At 40.2% G+C, this 24,705-nt stretch overlaps 1 protein-coding gene across 3 annotated transcripts in view; it reads right to left on the bottom strand.

Moving 5' to 3' along the window:
* Nucleotides 1–24,705, bottom strand: part of AGBL1 (ATP/GTP binding protein like 1) — a 266,603-nt gene that overhangs the window by 69,791 nt on the left and 172,107 nt on the right. For all 3 annotated transcript variants that reach the window (XR_005558631.1, XM_039359254.1, XM_039359255.1), the window contains exon 22: nucleotides 5,649–5,812. Coding sequence is in view for 2 of the 3 variants with exons in the window: in XM_039359254.1 (XP_039215188.1) it covers nucleotides 5,649–5,812 (164 nt within the window). In the remaining variant the exon portion in view is untranslated. The remainder of the gene's footprint in view (nucleotides 1–5,648; nucleotides 5,813–24,705) is intronic.

Below are 24,705 nucleotides of genomic sequence, written 5' to 3'. Positions count from 1 at the left end.
AATCCATTTCTTTGAAAATGTTTTGTTTTCATTCTCTCAGGCCTGGTAAGCTTAACTCTCTACTTATGCTGCAACAAAAATGTTTATGTCAATCTTTGTAGGAGATCACCAGGCTCAGCCCGACGGTCGGATCAAATGCATCATCAGCTAGGAGTTTCTACACCCCCATAGGAAACCCAGGTTCAGCTACACCCTGAAGTCCCTTGACTCTTATCTGTCACCAATTTGCCTTGACCGTTAGATGAGATTCTTGTGTATTATTGTTCAGTTGCTATGTTGTGTCTGACTCTTCACGACCCCATAGACCACAGCACACCAGATTCCCCTGTCCTCCCCGGTCTTCCAGAAATTGTCCAAATTCATGTTCATTGCATCCGTAATACCATCTGACTATCTCATCCTCTGTCGTCCCCTTCTCCTTTTGACTTCCATCTTTCCCAGCATCAGGCTCTTCTGCCAGGAGTCCTCTCTTCTCACTAGGTGGCCAAAGTATCTCAGCTTCAGCTTTGGTATCTGTCCTTCCAACCCTGTCAGGGTTGATTTCCTTCAGCATTGATTGATTTGATCTCCTTGCAGTCCAAGGGACTCTCAAAGAGTCTTCTCCAACACCACAATCCGAAAGTGTCAATTCTTCGGCATTCAGTCTTCGTTGTATAGCATGAAATAAACTCATAGTACTTCTGAATATTGTCCTGGCTCCTCGCACCTGACAATTTTGTACTTGCTGTCTCATTTATTTATTTATTTATTTATTTATTTGCTTTCTGGAAGTTAAACTTACGTCTTTATTATATGTCATGCTTTTTTCAACTGTTTTAAGGATTTATTTGTTTACTGATTAGATTTATGTGCCAGTAAATCTAGAGGCAAACAATCCACTCTATGTTCTTGCTTTTGGCTAAGTTTGTATTTTGTTATTTTGAAGGGAGAAGGGCTGGGGGAGAAGAAACATTTTCCCAAAGCTCTGAAAACATGTTTGTTTGGAAAGCTCCAAATTATTATGTTAATAAATACAGGGCATTTACAGTTGGAAAGGAAAATGAACCGGCATGTAAGCCTCCACCTAACCTGTAATAATCATCTGGTAATCCTTTGCTATTTCATAACACAAAGGAGGGGGGAAGTCAATCAGCCATCAGAGTCCACTAAGAGTTGCAGAGCATGTTCATTTGCAGCTGATGTATAATCTGAATAACCTTGCAGACCACATTAACAAGCAACACAATAGTAGGGGGTACACATTGCCAGCTTTGATGTCCTCCATTTCTGTTTCCAAATTGACTCCCTGCTCGCCTGCCCTGTCCTCAGATACATTCAGTGTTATTTGATAAATTAATTACCTTGGTGACATCACCTGGCCATTGAGCCTCACTTGGATGTTGGATAACCAACTCAGCAGGCCAGCCATATTTCAAAAAAAAATTTTTTAAAAAAAAAGAGTCAGTTGTGTAAAACAGAGATGAGCAAACAGAGGAAAGTGCAGACAGCTCAGGAAAACATTAATGAAAAAGAGATGAATTAGAATGGGCCACTTATTAGGTCCAATGTGGTGTCTATTTAAATAATGGGCATATTCATTAGTGCCAGAGAGGCTGTGAAGAATGTGTTCAACGGAGCTGGTAGATTGAAGCTGACTGTTTGCCAAGAGTTGAAGGGAAAGAAGGAGCAAGGAGGGGAAAAGGCAAATTCGCCTTTAAGAAATTCTCTTTTCTTTGCATTTGAATGGTCCCAGCAACACAGGATATCTTGTTATTTAGGGCCACAAATTAAGCAGGAGAGGATATTCAAGAGAAGGTTAGATTATACTCTTGCAAACCGAGCCTGTGATAGAGAGGCAAAGATCGCTCCTCATCCTGTCTATGTCAGCATTCTATGTATACAGTCATTAATTTATTCCAAAAATTCAACCTCGGTCTGCACATTTAAAGCCTCCACACCTAGACGGAAATAGGCATTTGCCTTATGCACAATTTTCTGCAACGTGTGCATTTTGTAGAAAGCTCGCCCCCCTCCCACTTCCTAACATGGTCTTTTGTTTCCAATGCAACCTTTTTTTGCACGTGTATCCACTTTGATACTCAGATTATCTTTGCCTGCAATACCTTTGCAGAGAAAAATTCTAAAACAAATGCTAGAAGACTCCAAATTAGATAACTTGTTCCTATCTCCCCAGATGCAGTTTGGATAGATCACACCATTCCACCCAGAAAGAAATACACACTGCATTCCTCTGAAAGGCCTGTCTTATATTTAGTGATGAATATCACCCTTAGCAAAAAATAAAGCATCAAATGCTAAGCATCTCTAGTCAATCCATTCCAATACAGGTAATCCTTCTTGTTATGACCACAATGGAGCCTGAAATTTTTGTTGCTAAGTGAGACAGTTGTTAAGTGAATTTTGCCCTGGTTAAGTTAGTCACAGGGTGGCTATTGTGAATCTAACTTGTCAGAAGGCCGCAATAAGTGATCACGTGACCCCAGGACACTGCAACTGTCATAAGTATGAACCACTTGCCAAGCATCTGAATGCAACAGAGAAGGAATTTTCTTGGTCACACAAGATGGCAATTTTAACAGAAGAGGACCTGGAACACACCCACTCTGCTAGAACATGCTTGGTGGGAAAAACACATGGAGATTATTGGTCTTTTAGGAAGACTGAATGCCATATATTTATATTGTACACTTTATACTTGGGTTTTCTGTGCTGACTAATTGATTAAAATAAACAAGCCAAATCAATTAACTGTTTGAACCCCCTGAACACTCCAATCAAATGATTTTCTGTCACTTGTTTTCAATAGATGAAGACAAGTGAAAAAGCAATGGAAGGGAAGGATGAAAGAAAGAAAGGAGACGGGAGAAAAAAAGAAAAGATCAAAACCAGGAGAGAACAAACAGGAAGACAGCTGAATCTAAAGATACACGCCAAATAGAATGGGACAAAACCCGGCAAAGGAATTTTCCTCCTAAATCCGTGTATTTTAATTGTGGTATTGTTGTGGCTTATGTATATTGCTGAAATATGCTAAGTCCTAAACAAGGCCTTTGAAGAAAGAGGCGCAATGGCTCAGTGACTTAAAAGATGCCAGAGAAGGTCTATGCTGTGGCGGTTTGAGTCCTAGCACCACATGACAGTGTGAGCTTCTGTCCCTTACCTCAGTTTTTGCTAGCCTAGCAGTTCAAAAGCATGCAAATGGAAGTAGATAAATAGGTTCCACTTCAGTCCCACTCCAGTGGGAACTAAATGGCGCTTCGACCAGCAGTAAGAATTCAACCAATGCTGGATCTGCCTGAAAGTGACATCTTGAATGCAAGGTGACGTTGGTGATGGGAAAGGCCCAAGATGACACTGCAAAATGCCATCAAGTCTGAGTATGGAGCTAGTTTTCTCCCTTGGTGCACTCTTTATAGCACGTTGAGTATGACTAGTAATTGTCAGCAATCAAACAACTACTTTGTAGCAACACTGTAGTCTCCTGGCTAATATAACACCACCACATACTAATTAATAAAGAACCCATGGAAGAAAAAATGAGGACTGTGTGGAAGAAGCTAAAGTGTAGATAGGAACACACCCAAGCTTCCAAAGCTTTCTCCTTTTCTACATGTTCAGCCATTGCTGACTTTTAAGAAAAAAAAAAGGGGGGGACACTAAGTTGATAAGAAGGGCTTTCAATTCCAGGGGGTCTCCACTTAGAATAATTTATTCTCTCCCGTGCCACTAATCCACCTTAAAATCCATTTGAGCCAACTTGAGCCCAATATATAAGCATCATCCTGGAAACAAATAGCATATTATTTCCTGCAGTGTATAGAAAAGATTTTCAAGTCTACGTTCACTGAAAGAACAGTAGGAGAGGGGGAAAAAAAAGGGAGGGTATATTAGACAGCCTAACTGAGAAAGTGGGGAAAGGGGGAAAAGAGAGACATACTTAAAAAGAGGGTTTTTTTCACTCTGGATTCTGCTGAAAAGAGGAAGCAGTCCCAATTACCGTTTCCTTGCTGGCGATGACAAATGCAAAAGAATGCAGAGAGCTTTGAGTAGGATCTAATAGTTTTTCTGGCAAATGAGGCATGAAAGTTATTGTTAAAAAAAAATCAGATGCCCAATGTGGTTTCTGGTACTTTATCTTCCCAGGTGACACAACTCCTAAAAGTTTAAGGGGACTGGAGGTTGTGGGCAGTGAGGAGAGTTCAAGATGGCAACATCAGATGACCCGATGTGTCTCATGAGAAGAGGTAATTCTTTCTTCTTCTTGTGCCATATCCGTTATCGGGCATTGGTGATCATGTTGGTGATCATGTTTTTATCAGCAGCTGCACGAAAAAGTGCTGCTGAGTTTTGTCCAAACCAGTCCCTTAAATTTTGAAGCTACGATGTTCTTCTTCTGCCTGGACCTCATTTGCCTTCAATCTTTCCCTGGAGGATTAAATAGAGTATGCCGTATTTTTCTGGGTGTCGCATCACATGTCCGAAATATTCTAATTTTTGTTTTTTAATTGTTTTGGTGATTTCCCTTGGCTTTCCCAGGTGGCTTATCCCCTCCTCATTTCTGATCTTGTCAACCCAGCTTATACGTAACAGCCGCCTGTAAATAATAATCCAAGCAAACTGGTGAAAGACCATTTTCTGAATGCTGAAGCTGAGTTGCCAAAGAAGTAATGCTAGGATTTTGGACATTGATAAAAACAGATCTCTGACACCTTCTATTATATTATATTAATACATGACTATGGTTATTTTTGGTTGATTTTTTTTTTGTTTAAATGTATCTTTTAAATGTGGTGGTCATGGTTGTTTTTTTCTTATTCGCCACTCAGAGCTGGTTTGGAATGTAACAGCAAAGAAATTTTCATAATCAGATACAAACCTCCAATAACTGGATGGAAAATAGCTTGACAAAACAGCTGAAAATGACATATCTAATGATCATGAATGCTCACCTCAGACTAAATACCACCACACACACCATAGATAAACTGTGACCCACACAATACAGAGAAATGCTGACAACCACCATCAAGATGACAAGCTGAAAAAAGGAAAACAAATCTTCAAATCAAATTGCTCAAGCTAAATCCCAGAAACAAATAGGTTCCTGAACTCAAATTGGTAGCCAACACGTCCAGCTGTCCACTCTGCATTGTAGAACACAATACCCTTCAGAAAGGTCACAATTATAACACTCACAAAACAAGAACAATGATGGCTAAAAAACAGTAGACCCATCCTCTCACGCTTCTATGGATGGCCGAAAATACACAAGCTGGCCTGCATTTTCATCCAATTGTACTATTACTAGGAACTCCCAGATGGAATAAAGAACTTACAAAACAAAACAAAACAAAACTTGGACATCTCAGAGGATGAAACTTTTGCATTTGTATCCTCATTTTTTCTGTTTGCACTAGATATCCCCTAGTAGCCAAAATGTAAACTTAGCCAATGCCTTATGGTCTAAGTACGAGAAAGCTCCTTTTAGCTGACATTAATTTCAATGCAGAATACATAAGGCTGAGAAATCATCAACTCACACTCACACATACACAGAGCAGACAAGAATAGTTCACAAAGGTCCCATTTCCTGGTATCTTGAAAGCCAACAACTAATTTGGTTTTAGATAAACTGTTACTGGTCTGACCTTTGTGACTGGAGATCAGCCATTTCCTCTTCCAGGTCCAATAGAGTCTCTGCCTGGGTCATCACTTTCTTGCTGCATGGCAGGGATTTAAGTTGAAGGACCAGAAGTCCAAGGCAGAATTTGGCCCCCATCTCCTCCAGTTCTGAAGTTCCCATCTGAAGACCCTAGAAGCAAAAAAGAAGACGGAGGGAGAGAAAGTAACGTTAGAACCCAGAAGGAAATTCCATAATCAGCAGTTCCTTTGTTTTACCTGTATTGGCTCCAGAGAAATCAAAAGGCAAATGATTGTTCACAAAACTTTCCAAATGGATATGGATGAAAACAAAGAGCCTTTGGCAGGCAGTAGCAGGAAAAAAATGCAGACAGTGATGTTTGATACAAAGACAGATGTCTTACAACATGCAAGCTAGTGATCCTCCAGATTCCCAAATCTCAGCTACCTTGGTCTCCTTAGTAGTCCTCCCCCCTTTACTTTCTTACTACAATGAACTAAGAGAAATGTTGCCCCAGGCAGACTTGAAGAAACATTGAAATTAGTTCCCTCCATCATGATTTCTTTTCTCCAAACACAATAGAAACGTAATGATCACTAAATGCTTGTCTTTCACTTGTGTGTGTAGATCTGTGTTGGCTCACCTCCTTCCACCTCTGAGTCCTCCCCTAAAACCAGCCTGTCCCTGAAAACAATGATGCAGTGCCTAGCCTTTCAACCTTTATTAAAATTATTCACAAGTAAACTAAACTTTAGGTGCACTTCAGTGCAACAAAGCCTCAATCAAAGCAGCTCTTTGAAGGAAACCACCTCATCAAAGCTTCTGAAGTGACAGATGAGAACAAACTAGCCCACTTTCATCCAGATGCTAAAAGGGGCTTCTGTATATGTGGAGAGAATGAGACTTCATTCTGCCAGATGGGAATAGCCAGTCACATTGAGTTATCCCACTGTGAATCAAAGGCTAGAGATTGGTTTTTGTTTTTAGCAAGAGGGCTAGCAATGGTTCTGATTCAGCCAATACCATAGAGTGGAACAGAGTTACTTCAGGCAGATTTACTAAATGAACACTTGATCTTGTTGAAAGAAAAATCTTCATCAGGGTCCAGTCCAAGCTGGGAATAATCAAAATGGAGACTGCTTTAGAAAGAAGGTTGCAGTTTATTGAAGAGGAGAGCCAGACAGAAGCTTGGCTCTGGGAAAGCTGATCACATGTAGTAGGGAGTGGTAGGTTTTTATACCTTCTTGGGCTTTTGTTTGGAGTTGTTCCTGTGGCATGAGCTTTGACCTGAGTCTGAGTGTGCCTTTCTGGTATTCTAAAGGTGGTGGGTTAATTGTATTATGTCCCAAAGGTCATATCCTGCTTCCCTGGGGCTGGGGCTGATGACTGTTGGATTTTTGGTGTGAGGAATTGTTGATTCTAGGGATTTTTGTCTTTCTAATCCCAGTTTCCTGGCTCCAATCTTTCGGACAAGATTATAACATCTGCATTTCTGCAGACCTGGTTTCTACTTGGGGCAGAGAGACTTGGGGTGGGGGGTGGTTTCTGTTTTTAAGAGCCTTTGGGGAAATATAATCTGCCTTTTAATATTCCCCCAAATATTTCTTTTTCTGGGGGGGAGGCTGACTGAAGAATTCTGGGAGTTGAAGTCCACAAGTCATAAAAGGGCCAAGTTTGAAGACCCCTGCACTAGAGAAAACTGGCTTCAGAAAGTAAATAAAAATGCCCTGTATGGGCTTCAGCTCATGGAAATTGTATGCATACTGTACTGCTTTCTTAACAGTATCACTAAAATGATGTGCACTTGCCTTTTTTCCAGTCTGCATTACAAATCTGACCTTCATTCCATATCCAAGGACTAAACAAACCCACCTCAGTTTAGCTTCCAAATCCAGACAAGCCTGGCTAGCTGTTGCTGAAGGATTTCCATCTTTCTGCTGCCCTTCCTAAATGTGGATAAGTGTGTATTCTTGAGTATACATTTGCTAAAGAGGCATAACATTGAAGGAGCAGTGTTAAAAGCAGTGCAGATTTATAGATTCCAAAAATCTGAGCCAGCTTCTGGGCTCGCTCTTTGCACTGTTCACGATAGCTCCAATTAATATGCTGTCCAACTGCTTGCTGCCTGAATTAGTGGGGAAAGGAGACTGTCAATTTATTTATACCCAGCCACAGGGCATTGCCACTGCGTGTTTGTAAAGCTATTATGATGCAGGGAGCATTCTGTGAGCATACATGTGCAGACTAGCTGGTAACAAGGTAGATAATGCCAACGATTATCCCCAGAGAGAGCACCTGGCATATTCTATTGCTCAGTGGACTTCATTTTCTTTCCCTCATTTTGTCAATAAACACATGGGCTTTAAAACCTGGTGCTTATTATTATTTGTGTGGGGCTAATGCACCAGCTCCCATCTGTGTAGGCTTTCCATTTACAAATGAACCTTGATTGGCAATGGTTCTGCTAGCCAGGTTGATAACCAAAGGCCTATTCATGTCTTTCTCTGTACTTCTATGCATCCTCTGGAGGAAAGCTCATCTAATAATGGAAAGAATTACTTTCTGAAGACAAGGAAACCAAATATTAGACCTTCCCAGATAATTATTTGTGCAGTTCTGCTTTCCTGACTCTTAAGAGATGGCTTTTCCTTGCTCTGTGTCTCCTTCCATAGTATCTCCTGAATATTCCAAGATATTATTTCACCCATCCTCTTTCACCCATCACCATCTATTTTCTAAGGAATGAATTTACACTACAAAATACAGCCCTCAAATGTTTAATTGGCTTTTGGTTCAAGCTATTTAGAATATTGCTGTGTATCCACTGCTACTCTTTGTCTCTCTGTTCAAAATTTAGTCTGTCTCTTGGGGCAAGGATACTGCATGCTAACATGCTGTTTGCACACTGGTGTTACTAAATTCATAAAAGTAATATTCCCTTCTCCTTTTAACTTCCCTCTACTCCAGCAAAGGGAGGGGATCCAAAAGAACAAACAGGCTGGTGATTTTGTTGAGTTAAAAACTAGATGTCAACGCTGCTAACATTGGATGTTCTTGCTTTGACAACAGATGGAAATGCAGCCATTTTTCACTATTGCTTTTAGAGTTAGTTGATGCTGGGAGAGGGAATGTGGATGAGAGTCCAGCTAGTCATAACAATAATAACTCAGTCGTGGGAACTCAAGGTCATTGGGCCCAGAGTTGATAGAGTTTTGGCGGCTGGAATGCTGGGGAGAAAGCCTGGGCTTCAAGCTAATTGGAGAATGTGATTTATGACTGTTTATTGGAGGAGGGAAATGTGCTTTGTTACTTTGTATCCAGGGGAGGGGAAATTTAGTTTTTGGTTTTGACTATGTAGTGCCGATATTTTGTTTCTCAAATAAAAGATTCTTTAAGGTAAATAATGCCTCGAAGTTCTTTTGAAGAGTTTCATCTGTCGGAACCACAACACTAAAGCCCTGACTTGATCTGAAGTGAATTCAAGTGTGCTAAAAATAATCCTCCAGCTAAGTTTTTTTTTTCCAGCTCTTATACCTGAGCTGCCAGTTTTACTAAAGCAACAGATGGGACTCTGAGCAGGTTAAACAAAGTGGAAGCAATTACAGTGGGGTGTTTCTCAAGGCTGTTATTTCAAATTTTTTCATCATTATGATGTTCCTGCCCATAAAGTTGGCTTCCTTTAAAAAAAATCTTTACACATTCATAGAATGCTCAAAGGAATCATGAAGCCACAGAAAAGTTTTTGTACGGTTGCTTCCTTATGCCTTGGAGATCAATTGGTACTTTTTTCTCTGATTGAGAAATTGCTGTGGTAAAGAAAATAAAATTCTGGGATGGCTCTTGCCTGGAATCATCTAGCCATCAGTCAGGTGGTATAAGCCTCTCATCACTACTGTTCTATTAGCACAACAATAGTTGGATGTCTTAAGAAAACAGACGTTATTTAGATTAATGGCCAGAATAGGACTTCATCTAACTTCTGAGTTTAGGAGTAAAGATCAAAGTAGAAATTGGGTTAAGATAAAGTTACAACTGGAGATTTGACTTATACAGGAGGTATGAAACTGTTCTCCACTGAATTATCTCCTTGGCTAAATATCTATGGAGATTCTCCATCACCCAGGTCATGGTTGTTCCAAAGGTGCTTTTCCAAAAGGCAACTGGACTTTCTTTGTTTTTTTTCCTTGAAAATGTTTCACTTCTCATTCAGTTCAGTTCAGAATGGAAGAAGCTTCTTGGATGAGAAGCAAAATATTTTCAAGGAAAAAAAAACAAGAAAGTTCAGTGGTCTTTTGGAAAGGCACCTTTGGGATATCTAAAGGATATCTCCTTTAAGACAGGGGTCTTCAAACCTGGCCCTTTTATGACTTGTGGACTTCAACTCCCAGAATTCCTCAGCCAGGCATGCTGGCTGAGGAATTCTGGGAGTTGAAGTCCACAAGTCATAAAAGGGCCAAGTTTGAAGACCCCTGCTTTAAGACATAAAGTATTTTTTTTTTTTTTGTAAAAGCCAGTATAATGAAGTGGTTGAGATGAGTTTGAAAATCCCAAGTTCGTGTCTGTCCTTGATACTTTTAAGAAAAAATTCCCCCATGACAACTATTTTAAGTTGATGTGAACCATAAATACGAATGTTTTGGCACTGACTATTCAGCACTTCATGAGCAATTGACCACAAAGGAGCAGTAAATAAAGGGTTAACAAATTTTGTTTCTACTCTTTGGCTAAATAATTGCTAATCTGGAGTCACTTTTCTACCTTTATTCCTAGGCACATACATATACAAGGCCATTTTTTTGGCTCTCTTTTTGGCAGGGTATATTTAATCATGGACTAGTTTTTGCCTCTTCCTATACTGTATTTCTTGTAAGTAAATCTTATTTTTCATTTATTGCTATGAGGCCTTTTGCATTAATTCTTTCGCAGATTAGATTTATGTTCTCAGGAATGCACATACAGACACAAGACTGCCTCATCCTCCATCAAAATCATTATTGTCACCACATCACTGCAGCTTCACCAAGCTAAGTGCCTCCAAAATGTCTTTGATGCTAAGCCCATCAATTCTACCCTGCGTATTCCCTGGTTTAAAATGGATCTTAAGTCAAAAGCATTTAACAGGATCAAAGTTGACAACAGTCAATATAAACCAATTAGCGTACATGATATAGTCAACCAATCACTTTCAGCTCTGTCATCTAACCATGAATTATGAACAAGGCTCAGTTTCACACTCCACACCCTGCCATAAATTGTGATTTATAAATTCAATGGCTGGAATCATACTCTATGCTAAGTGATTGGATTAGTGCACTACAACCAGAGCCTATGTAAGTAGGATACACAAGCAGACTATATACAGTAAGTAAATACTCAAGTTCTATTACAAAACTTCCTTTAAAACTCAACAACATACGGTGCACGTCTGATGAAGGCTGATAACCTGTTCTGTACTTCTTTGATCTTGCTAAAAATGTTAGATATAAAGGACAAACCTCTCATAGTTATTCTGGTGAGAAATGTTACATCCAGCTTACTCTGTGATCCAAAAGTAGCCTAAGTGCTTTGGCTGATCTGATTGGCTAAACAAATATCCCTGACCTCCCTCACTAGTTTATATGCTTTTCTCCTAAAGGTTTGTTTGATAAACTGGGAGTCGGGTCTAGACAAACCATAGCTGCAGAGAGTCTTTGGAATTTGGAATGAAATCATTTCATCCTTAACTAAAACTGAGTTGCAGTGAGTTGTGCTTCAAAGGATACCATTTCCCATAGACTGAAATGCCACATGAGAACATCAACCATATATAACTGAGCCAGACATGAGAGAAAACCAAGGTGCAAAACAATAGGCTTTTAAACATCGGTGGGTCTAATCCATGACTTTGTTCTAAAACAAGGATATCTAAGGCAGGATTATGGTTCTATCTGGCCCTGGGAGCTCCTTTGTGCAGATGCTGATCATGTGCTACAAGGTTTCCTACACAATCCAGGCTCTTGAGATGTGCTAAAGGTGCTCCATTAGAGAAAGGTGGGATAATGTGTTTTAGAGGGGAATTTTCATTCAGGTGGTCCCTATTTTTATTTTTTTTAATGCTTTTCCTGGCATGCTACTCATTCACAAGATAACACCCCTTAAAATTTCTCCCCTTAAAATATCATTGAACTGAAATAATGTGTTACTGGGTTTTAAGGATGGAGTGGGATGGGTGCACTGAGGTCAGAATAAAAGGGTTTGTGGGCTCCAGCTTCTGATCTACGTGATGCATCATGATGCTCTAATGATACTCAAGAGAGCTAATAATTGATTCTAGCCATTAGACGTGGGAGGGAGGGAGGGAGGAAAGAGCCTGTGATAGAATCCTTGTTCCTCTGGCTGATGAATGGGGACAGAATCACTTTTCTTCTTTGCAGTCCCAGGGCAATTGGTAGCTAATTCTGGGTTGGTAGGAAAAGAAAAATAAGTTCCATCTCAGGAAAGGTTAAAGCCCAGATGGACTTCCTCTTCGGTATAAAGAAAGAGATACAATCCTGTCCTCTTTCATCCCTTGTTCATCTTCCTAATGGCAGGATTTCTTTCCTCATTTTTATACAGTCCTAGGGCAGCTAAAATTGGCACGGTTATCTGAATAGGAAACGTAAAGGCACCCAAGGAGTTGCTTTGTTAGAACGGACAAATGAAACCAGAGAGCAATATTAAGGACAGGCACTCTGTGACGAGTGATCAGCTCTACCTACTGCTTTCAGAAGCATCAGATGCTCTTTGAGTTGAGCATAAGCTATGTTTCCCACTGAGATTTGTACAGAAGTATCTGCAAAATCAAAAGGCAGCACATTTTCTCCCCTGCTGTTTCCACACCACTTATTAAAATAACACTATTTTTAAGCAGGATATCACACAGATCCAAAACGCCTTTTGCATGTCACTCCTTCTTTAGAAGGACCAATCCACTGGGGAAGAAACCGGAGGAACAGAAATGACGCACACTGTATTTGAATGTCAAAGTTTTAAGCCATCGCCTGTGTGCTGAATTCCACAGAAGAAATGGAAATGGCTGGGGGAAAAAAAAAAGATTTTGCTGGTCTTTTCTTTAATTCATTTGATCACTCATATTTCTCTTCCCCCCCCCCCTCAAAAATGCATGGGATTATCCAGAAGGCCTTATGTTAGATAAATGTACTTCTTGGCTCAAAATGTTTAGGGAATGAGAAAACAATTCTTACATTTAACAATCCTTTAGTGATCTAAATTATGTGTCAGAATAGGTCCAAGAAAGAAATTGCAAGGTTTCAGGAGGGATTTATAGGAAGTTTTTAGTCCTGCCCAAAAAACTCAGAGGTCTATAGAAACTGGAGTTGCGTCTATGCTGTCTTAGTGCCTGGACAATATTTGTACCTGCATGACCATCAGCCAACTAAAACTTAATTCTAATTAAGACCCAACTGCTCATGGTAAGAGGATGAAGTATCTGGAAGAACAGAGCCAGATGATCCCTTTTATGTCATTCTCAAGAATCTGACCAAAATATGTATTTAAGGCTTCATGTGAAAGTTAGTTTTCATGCAGACAAAAAACAAACAAACAGGCTATTATCAAACCAAGGAATAAAGGGAAATAGTAATTCCTGCCTCAAAAAGAATTGCTTATAGCCCTTTACTTAAGCTGGTGGGAGATCATAAAATATTTGAACATGCATTATTATTTGAAAAGCTCTCTCACTTGACATCCAGCAGTTGGAAGAATTCTTTCACTATGGTTTCTTAGCTTTTCTCTAATAAAATCTATTTTTTTCAGCAGTTGCATTTTTTGTGGACCAACTTAATGGTTTCAAGTCCCATCTGAAGGGGAGAAGGCTGACATTTGAGATAAGGGCGTCGTGTGAAAAGCAACAAAAATGACTAGGGGACTGAAGAATGATTGCAGGAATTGGGCATGCCCAGTTTAATGGGAAGAAGGGCTAGGAGTGATATGATAGCAGTGTTTCAATATCTAAGGGGCTGCCACAAAGAAGAGGGGGTCAATCTCCAAAGCACCTGAAGGCAGGAGAAGAAGCAACAGATGGAAACTAATCAGGGAGAGAAGCAACTTAGAACTAAGGAGAAATGTCCTGGCAGTGAGAACCATTCATCAGTGGAATGACTTGCCTTCAGAAGTTATGGGTGCACCAACACTGGAAGCTTTTAAGAAGAGATTGGTCAGAGATTTTTCTGAAATGGTGTAAGGTTCCCTGCTAGAGCAGGGGGTTGGACTAGAAGACCTGTAACATCCCTTCCAACTCTGTTATTCTGTGATTTCTCACCAAGTTATTTTAGGTAATATTATGGTCCAAAGCAGCTTGCATCCTCTCAGCCTTTTTTCTCTCAGATCATAGGCTCATATCGCATTACTAGTAATCTGCAAAGTGAATTACTATCATCTGCTTAATAGGGAGCTTCCCTTGAATCAAATTTAGTGAGTTCAGGCACACAACATGCAGCCCTACTTCCATTCTACCATTCTCCTACTTCAGAAGCTTAAAAGGTTGTCTGTGGCTCTCAAGGTATATAAAGCCCATAATAGCTTCAAACCTGCATGTCTTATAATTTTATCCACATCCCTTTTCCTGTGTAGATTTTGTCATAGACTGAAATGCCACATGAGAACATATATAACTGAGCCAGACATGAGAGAAAACCAAGGTGCAAAACAATAGGCTTTTAAACATCGGCGGGTCTAATCCATGACTTTGTTCTAAAACAAGGATATCTAAGGCAGGATTATGGTTCTATGTGGCCCTGGGAGCTCCTTTGTGCAGATGCTGATCATGTGCTACAAGGTTTCCTACACAATCCAGGCTCTTGAGATGTGCTAAAGGTGCTTCATGAGAGAAAGGTGGGATAATGTGTTTTAGAGGGGAATTTTCATTCAGGGGGTCCCTATTTTTATTTTTTAATGCTTTTCCTGGCATGCTATTCATTCACAAGATAACACCCCTTAAAATTTCTCCCCTTAAAATTTCATTGAACTGAAATAATGTGTTACTGGGCTTTAACGATGGAGTGGGATGGGTGCACTGAGGTCAGAATAAAAGGGTTTGTGGGCTCCAGCTTCTGCTCTACGTGATGCATCATGATCCTCATTTTGTCAGATGAGGAAAGTTATCAGGTTGTGCTATGCCACTAGCTGTAGTGTACAAGAGCTACACTTTTTAAAAGTCTGGATCCAAGCTCTAGAATCCTCACCCAGTTGAGGGTAAGTAGGCCTGAACAACTTGTAATTTTACCTGCCTTTGTAAAAGTTTTCTTTGGTGTAGAGAGGCCTTGGTGCCATTATTCATTCTGATTTTATGAATTAATGGACAGGTGATTTTATAGATTGTATTGCTAATTATTTTGGCATGTATTGTAAGTTTTATTGTAAGCCACTGAGATGTACCCCATTCAAAGAGCATAACATAACTGTAATAAATATACTTAACACAATGAAGGGGAAAGTAATTCTATGATTTGGGGCTATTGTGAAGTCTCTATAGGTATAGGTAATTTGGGTGCTATAGAAATGTTTAAATTTGAAAACTGTATTCCCCTTCATCAAAAAAAGGAGATCTGAAAGCACTATAAAATCAATCAAACAATTGATCTCCATTTGGAAAAGAAACACATATAATCTCTGTATTTTTATTAGCAATCCCGCAGAGAAGCAAATGGTTGAATAGATACACAAGGACACTTCTCCCCACACATTCTTATATAACAAGTCTGGCAAACGTGGAGCGGAGATTCAAGGTTGAGAAAGGTATGTGGGAAGCCTCCAAAACAGATCTCTTTGCAGGGAGAGACTGGCATATAGGCTTCCATTATCCATGTACAAAAGTAAAAGAATAAAGTTTTAATAAAGGAAAATATCTTAGCTCCAAGCTGAAATGAGAGATCCTTGGTGCTGTCTGAGCTTGGTGATTTTCTTGTAGACATTTCATTCCCCAAAGTAGATAGCCTCATTAGTGCTAGAAGGGAGTAGGGTTTGTAAGGAGGAGGCGGGGGAGGAGGTGGTGGTGGAGGACTCTGAGGTCCTTGGTCCCTTTTGAGCTTGGTCAATTTCTTGCAGATGTTTCAATACCCAACTGGGTAATATGATCAGTGCTAGAAGGAAGTGGGGTGGTGGAGGAGGAGGAGGACAACAACTGTGGGGTCCTTGGTGCTCTCTGTGATTGGTTGTTTTCCTGCAGACATTTCATTAACCAAGCTAGTAACATCATCAATGCTAGTAGACTGTGCTAAGGGACTATGTCAGCAGTGCTAATAAAGTTTTAGGATTAACTTAGAGGAGCGACCTGCTCTGCCTCCAATCTTTTTAATCAAATACAAAAGAGGCAGGATATCACTAAAGATGGGGGGGGGGCTTTTTGGCTCTGGGTTACTCTCTAGTGTGCAAAAAATGACATCAAACAAGATCATACGTAGTCTGCCCCAACCACTGTCTTTCATTTTTGGCTCCAGCCTAAAACTGCATTACGTAGATAAGCCAAGCACCTTGGATATGTTTTCTTTTTTTCTGGATGCCACCCATCAACCGCTACCCAAGATACCTACAGCTCCTTCCATGCATTTAGGCCAAATTTGGCATGATGTACGTGCATCCTTTAAATGTCTTGCTCATGTTTGTTTAACTGGTTGTCAAGCTGAGCACCAAGTCTGACACATTCCTAGGAAGTCTGAAGCTTCCTTCCTGCTGTGACAGATAGCATGAAAACCACTTGAGTTTCACGAAGTCTGATCAGCTGCTGGAGAAAGTGTAAGGATGCTTGAACAACATATGGGCAGAAGGGAAAAGAAAAGAAATGGATTTCAATCAATTGTCAGGATTTGTTTTGATACAAGAGCTGTGTTGACATGTATGCTTGGAGAGAAGAAGACCAAGTATCACAGAATGTTGCATGACAAATTAAGAGTTTACCCGCAGACACCTCTAACAAAAAATGAGAGATGCAACAGTGTTTGTACTTCTGCTCATCAGATTTCTGGATTTCACTCCAAATAAAAATGAAAACAAAACAAAACAAAACAAAAAGAGTTCTTAGGGAGATACACTTGCTAAAACAGCAAATATTAATGTCTCTGTGAAGGAATTCCCATAGTACATGATTAACAGGGCATTGCCTTCTGTTAGTCACAGTGATAATTTTGTGCATCATTAAAAAAAAATACAAAAGCATCGCATGTTGATCATTAAAGAATGGAAAAATGTTTTTCCTCCTTGGCCCTTCCAAACAATGTCAGCCACCTTGGATGCTTGAGTTAAAGACACATTTCTTGCTGCCATCTCAACATGCATTTATTTATCTTTCTTTTCTGTTCCTGGACAGATGCACCCACATCCCTAACCAGAAAGTTTGTCACCTCTAGAAAGAGCAACTTTATTGGGTCATTTCATGGAATAGCCAATGTGACAGAAATAACTTAGGTGGTGATGCATGAACACTTTAGAGGACGTCCCAACGGGTGCACCTCAAGCACAGAAGCTCTGCTAAGGTCATCCAGATTCACTATTAGCATCAAGCCATAGGGGATTTCCCAAAGTCTCTCTCTTCTCTCCTGATTAGATTACGAATTGGCGTTGCTTCATTGCGCTTATTAATGCTTGACCAGATGTTGCCTAGAAATCAATGATCTTCATAGGTTTTGCTTGCGAGATCTTTTCCTGTCACTCATAATGCCTATGATAGATGTATCCTTCACAATAAAGATCTCTGGGGTTGCACAGCTTGGTTAAAACTTTTTTTTTCCAAGGCCATCCTTATCATTAGGCAAAACCATGCAGATGCTTCAGTAGCTATTCTAGGGAGTTGTAAGAGATCAGCCAAATGCTTTATATAATTTACTATTATTTTAGGTTTACTACCAGGGAAGAACAAAGTTGTTTGTGGCATTGCCTGCCCCAGGTGTCCAAACACTATGTGCACTGATGTGGGAAGTGAAGTGGGGAGGCAGTGCTTCACAGCCTTCTAATTTCCATATTTCATATTTAACTGCCTGACTTCACACCAGAGCTCAGCAGTAAATCTCAGCTCTCCAGACTCTTAACCCCCTTTTTCAAGAATAATCTTGCTTGGCAGAAGATTCTCAGACAGGACTTGGCTACGTTAGACTCTTTATTTCAAAACACATACAGAGATGGCTTGTTCTTTGCATCGCAAACAAGCCCAAGCTTTTGTAGAACTCTGGGCTCCAGAATGTTTCTCCCACCTTTTTCAAGGAACAGTTACTTGGCAATTTACTTGGAAGACTGGAGTATTTTAGATATGTTTATGCCTCTTTCTCTTTAGCCCAAGAAATGCGGTTTGCTTGCCAAAGGAACCTTAATCAGTAATCCAAACTGTATAGAGATTCATACACGAATGCAAAATCCATTCCAGGCTACGTTTATTTGATTTAATCAAGCTGAGTTTTGATTTTCCTTTTTTCCTACCTGAAAACATCAGACAACCTGTACTTACAAACATTTTGATATATGTATTAAAATATGTCATACGTTTGAGCTTATGCCCACAGAAGACCCAAACGATATATCTACCAAACGTAAATTATATGAATTACTAGAAGAAAAGGTAAAGGGTCTAGAAGCAACTCTGGCCATTCTGAAACTCAATGAACAAAGCCAGAAATCCCAACTTAAACAAGGAGACTACATGAAAATTAAACACAATAGGGAGCAAACAGCTTCTTAAAAAAATGACCCCATATATGAACCTCAAGAAGAAAACGGATACACCCAAATTACATGATAGCAAGTATTCCAGTATTTGAGGGAGTACCTCAAAGAAGAGGGAGTCAAGCTATTCTCCAAAGCACCAGAAGGCAGGACAAGAAGCAACGGATGGAAACTAATCAAGGAGAGAAGCAACCTAGAACTAAGGAGAAACTTTCTGACCATGAGAACAATTAACCGGTGGAACAGCTTGCCACCAGAAGTTTTGGGTGCTCCATCACTGGAGGTTTTTAAGAAGAGACTGGACAGCCATCTGTCTGAAATGGTATAGGGTTTCCTACCTGAGCAGAGGTTGGACTAGAAGACCTCCAAGGTCCCTTCCAGCTCTATTCTGTTTGATATCATTAGCATGTAATCAATAGGCAGTTTAAGGAGCTGCCTCTTATTTATTTATACCCCATCTTTCCATGCAACAGATGATCAAAGTCAGTCAGCACAGAAATATACAAATACAAATTAAAACAATATTGGTACAGTTATCCCTAATAGACATTCCTTTATCATTCCCAGAGATGTGCTTTATTTAAATGCAAGTCAGACTAATCAATAATTTGGTATTCATCAGAGCTATTTGCAGCAAGAACTGTGAATGCCACATGTTTTTTAAAAAAATCCACCATGGATTTCTTTTATATCCCTTTTCTGCCCTCTTGAATATTCACAAGCCGCAACAATAGTTCTACCATATACCTTCCACTCTTTTAAAAATAATTGTCTCCAGTCTCCAGCCAGAAATGAAGAATAATAGGCTGACCAATGACGGCATCTTCCTTCCACTTCCCCCCCCCCCAAGTTCTTTAAACTTTTCATTTTGCAGACTTTCCAAGGTCCTTGTGGAGAGGATGCTGCACTCAGGGTTACATAGAGAGCTACTGCCATTGTTACAATATTGTGTGTCGCTCTTTGGGAAAGCACAATACGGTTAGTAGCTTGTGTCTAATTACTTGCAAATGGAAAAGAGTTAAAAAGCACATGTCCCCCTCCCACCCCAGCTCTGCATTTACTAAAAGGTCATGGTGGAAGTGAGAGTCCCCCCTCCCCTTTCTCTTTCCCACTGAAAAGCATTTATCAGGAGTTAATCAGATTTGAACTTCATCATTAACTGCATGTTCTTCTTTTGCTATTTTCATTTTTAAAAATTCTCTCTCTCTCCTGTTCAGTGATTATCCTTTTCAGAGGCAAAAGCTTGACGAATTTACTGATCTTACTCCAAATGTTATGGCTGCCAGGTTGTTGTTTTCTTTCTAAATTTATTCAAAACCCCAAGGCAAGGTAAGTTCTTGGGACTGGAGAACATCTTTCACTGTCTAGGATTGAACTCTCAACCTTCAAAGTGGGAGGTGAGAGTCTTCACCTCTAGGCCACTGCCCTTGCTTGGTGTGCAATCTGATACTGGGCATAAATTCCACTGTATTCAAGGAAGTATAATTTTGACCTCCACAGATATCCACCTATTATCCCAACTTTTGTCACACAACATAGTTCCCTACAATTCGCCAAAATGACATGTTACAACTCAGCATCATTAACCCAATGAAGTAGAATTATTATTAAAACTGCCCAGAATATTATCGGACTCCAGCTACCAGCCCTGGACAACATCTTCGAATCTCGCTGTTTGAGGAAGTTGCATAACATTCTCAGAGACTCTTCCCATCCTGCTTACGATCTCTTTGGATTGTTGCCTTCTGGCAGAAGATATAGAACATTTAAAACTCGGACCACACGTTTTCTGAATAGTTTTTATCCCAGAGCTATAATTGCACTTAATAATGAACTAAAGGGCCACCATCAGTGAACTGTTGGACAGTATTACTTGGTCTGTTGGGTGGATGTTTGGGTGGTTGTGGTGGGTGGGAGTGTGTTTGGGGATTATGTGTGTGGGACCTGGTCTTTGGGTGTCACGTAAATTTTGTTGTATGTGTATACTGTATATACATACAATGACAATAAAGTTTATTATTAGAATCACGTGACCTTCTAAACCATGAACTAGTCACTCACTCATCTTTGCACAATTTTGCTAGATCAGACTAAAATGGGGTTAGTTAATTTATTTTCAGGTGCAAAAGACCAGGACCACACGTGAAATGCCCATTAAACTCATTTATCGCTACTCATGCCTATGCCCAAGAATCTACTCAATTAATGGTTAGCATTATTTTGATGCTGGGTAAAAGTCAACAGAATTCAAGAGACATGAGACTTAGTCTATTTATAGATCCATAAAAACACTAGGCTAATTCTTGTCTTGACTTCTCCCCCAGATTCTGTCACTTTTTCTCCTACATTTATAAGTTCAACAAGGAAGTTTTGAGAACACTGTCTCTCTTAAACAGAGGATCATAGTTTTAAGAAAATATTTTGAAAACACTGAAAAAGAGAGGGATGTCCCTGTGTTGAAGCCAAATGGGGTATTGTTTAGTCTCTCCTTCTCTTGTTCTTTCTTTAAAGATGAAAAGGTTCACTTGTTTCTTTTCTATACACTTTCATGTTTTTTTTCCATACCTTTAGAGAATGTGTGTGTATCAGTCAGAGGTTCTAGCACACATTCTGGGAACCACTCTAAATTGCTGAAGATCAGAGTGGAACAAGTCACTAAATCAGAGGTGAGCAACATGTTCTCTCTTCAGATTCTGAAGCCCTATTAATCCCAGCCACTGGTGATGCTAGTTAGTATTGTCCTGAATTCCACAACATCTGAGATGGGCTACATTTCAAGAGCAGTTGGGTTCCCTATTTCACTTTTTGAGATGGCGGCAAAAGCCAGACAATTAAGGGTTGCCTGATAGAAATAATAATAAAACAAGGTTTTCATCCTGGCTATAAAGTGACAATCATGGTTCTTCCACTGTACGTGGTATGCTTACAATGAGGGAGAGAGAGAGAGGGAGGGAGGGAGGGAGGGAGGGAGGGAGAAAGAGAAAGAGAAAGAACCCCACTCCCTTCTACCACTTATGATATTATCTAGTTCAGAGGTCCCCAACCTTTGGGGCACCAGGGACCGGTTACGTGGAAAGAGGTTTTTCCATGGACCGGAGGGTGCATGGTTTTGTGTGCTGCCTGCATCCCATGGATGGGGCTTTGCTTGTTTGTGTGGATCAGTTGCTGGCATGCCGTGGCCCACTACTGGTCCATGGATCGGGGGTTAGGAACCCTTGATCTAGTTGGGTTATGAAACATCTGCAAGCAAACAACCAAGCTCAGTGAGTAGCAAGAGCTCCACCCAGAGCTATAAATATTCTCTTCGAACAGAACTACAGGTCAATAGGAAACTAAGAAATAGTGAGACAAAGCTGAATGAGAATTTTTTTCTTCTGTTACCATTGTGAAGGCAGGACAGAAACAGTCTGTGTGCTACTCTTACCTTTTTTCCTCCTCGAAAGTCTATGAGCAGATCCTATCTCTAAGACAAGACTGATTCTTTTTGCCCCCTGCTGGCAATATGCATAATCCTGGATCAATCTCTCAGCTCTCCTTGCCTGTAAATGTTTTCCTGGGGATTTTTTTGCGGATTCCTTTCCCTGCTTTAGGGAGCCTTCTTCTACCTGCTTTCCCATTTGCAGGGCCCCTTGTTTCTGCCTCTGCTTTTCTGATCTCCTTCCCTGCATTTAAAACCCTGGTTCTTCCCTTTTCTGCTTTTTGAAAAAAGGCTCACATCTGCAGGAAGATTTGGGTGCAGATGGCCTGTCAGATGAGCATTCTCTGTTCCCTGACATTCTTCCTGGGAAAGAGCAACCAAATGCTTACATTTTTAAAATCAACTTTCACTATTGCCTCTGGAATTTAAGGCATTACAGATCAATAACCCCAAGTGCCCTTCAATCCAACTCTGTCCGCTCCATCCTCTGGCATTTGCAGTGACCAGAATGTTGACTACAGAAGACAGGGCATCAGTATTCAAGGGATGTTAGGTAGATACTGGAGTTAGTATCTAAGCTTGCTAGCCGTAGCCAGAGCTAGGAGGAGAAGCATTTGGGAAAATAGCTCTTGTACCTCATGCAGCAGAATGCTTCTCAAGAAATGTGACATTTCCCATCACAAATGAGAGTGAAGCTGGAGACAACTGAGCATCTTCTCCTTCTGAGCAGAAGAACTTAAAATACAAATTTGGCAACCCCAAATACAATCCTCCAAATAAATGAAAGAAAAGTGTTCTTGCAGCTCAGATTTAGAACAATGCCAGGGGGGAAAAAAAGCAGGGTACAGATCCTATATCTTGTTCAGAGCAAGCAGACCATGAACTGACGGCAACTCATACTGCATTCAACACTCAGATTTATTCTAGCAGAATACGAAAGGAGAGAGGGACAAAAACAGGGAAGACAATGCATAGGAAGGGCTCTAAACATTCAAAGTCAACCACAACCCCATTGGGTCATTATTTCAGAGATAGTTACTTATATAGAGAAACAGAACGACCAAGGATAGGCAAAAAAGCAGTGGAGGTACAAGCGACTTCTGACTTCCTGCTGGCTTCCCCATTCTCTCCTTGTGAGAAACTGGCAGGGAGCAACAGAAATCTGCCCTGCCCTGCCCTGCCCTGCCAGTAGGTGGCAACTGTCAGGTGAGAGAGCAAGTGGGGGATTGAGAGACTGGCTGGGAAACTGTCACAGAACTTTGAAAATGATGTTCATATGACTGCAACAGCAATGCAACAGCAACCAGTAGCACTGAAGCAGCCACAACTTCCACAAATTTCATTTTCTCAGGATTTGGGATGCATTCTGTAAGTTAGCTCATTTGAGATATCTTGATTCAAAAATTTGTTGCCCCATGATGCACTTTGTCACCCAGTTAAAAGATCATGACAATGAGATTTAGTAGCACATAGATAGTATATGGCATCAGATAAAATTAAAGCCTCTTTCAAGCTGAGCTGACTTTATAGGCCTACCCAAGTAAATTCTTTCAGCAATTTCATAAAGACTTCTATTTAAGTTCTAACCAGGTTTGGCCCTACTCAGTTGTCCAATATTAACGCGTTTCCCATGTGTTCATACAGTATGGGAACATAATTCTCTTCATAGAAAAATGTCTCTTACCCAGGAAAATGTATTCATACATCTAATAATGATAAAGGCACAAATAAATCCTTTCTAATTTTTTTTTTATTTTGACCACTAAATAACTATGGCTCCTGTCTCACTGGTCTGATTGTTTCCTAGGTAGCATCGCCTCCTTTCTTTCCTCAAGGTCATTCATACATTCCATTACATCATGAGACTTTTGCATTCAGCTATAAGTCGAAACAGCAGTGCACATTTAAATTTCTTCATCTCTACTAATGCATACCAATTTTCTTTCAAAGCACTTTTGTGTATTTCAATATTAGCACCAACCCTCAGCCCAAATGCAGAGAAAAGCAACAAAGATGATTGGGGGACTGGAGACTTAAACGTATCAAGAATGGTTGAAGGAACTGGGTATGTCTAGTTTAATGAAAAGAAGGATTAGGGAAGACAGGATAGCAGTCTTCCAATATCTAAGGGGTTGTCACAAAGAAGAGAGGGTCAACCTATTCTCCAAAGGACATAAAGGCAGGACAAGAAATAATGGATGGAAACTAATCAAGGAGAGAAGCAACCTGGAATTAAGGAAAATTTTCCTGACAGTGAGAACAGTGGAGACAGTGGAACAACTTGCCTCCAGAAGTTGTGGGTGCTAGAGGTTTTTAAGAAGAGATTGAACAACCAGTTGTCTGAAATGGTATAGGGTTTCCTGCTTGAGCAGGAGGTTGGACTAGAAGACCTCCAAGGTCATTTTCATTTTGCTATTCTGCTGTATTTACTCTGTGTCATAAGACTTTCCCAATTCTGAGTAACATTCAGCATAATTTTTGCAACTGCATGCTGCACAATTCAAGCTCCAAGCTATCAGTGTAGCTAATCATGTAAAACATGAGCACTGTTCCAAAGACAAATTTTTAAACAATGTTATTATAGTACAGATTTTCTTCTTTCTGGCTGGTGTGGTCTTGGTTCATGTTTTGTTCTCCAGTTTTAAGATTACAATGTGTATATGATCCCTGTGTGTGTGTGTGTGTGTGTGTGTGTGTGTGTGTGTGTGTGTGTGTTTTGCACTTAAAGTGAAGGATGTGGCTAGTTTGAGATTTTGATTCCTTACCATTCTTCCCATCTGCTTTGATCCCACTCCTTCCAAACTCCAGTTTACATTTGCAAGGTTCTTAAACTTAATTCCAGAACTGTAGCATGTACACTATGCCACGACTTTCAGTGTTTTTTTTTTCCAGGTGATTTACATCCCCACAATCATCATCACATTACCGATGCCCATGTGTGAACTGATAAAATAATGGA

This window comes from Crotalus tigris, unplaced genomic scaffold (assembly GCF_016545835.1).
Source record: "Crotalus tigris isolate CLP2741 ecotype Arizona unplaced genomic scaffold, ASM1654583v1 scf7180000019068.10715455, whole genome shotgun sequence".
In the NCBI taxonomy this organism is placed as follows: Eukaryota; Metazoa; Chordata; class Lepidosauria; order Squamata; family Viperidae; genus Crotalus; species Crotalus tigris.
This window is presented reverse-complemented; position numbering and strand designations above follow the sequence as displayed.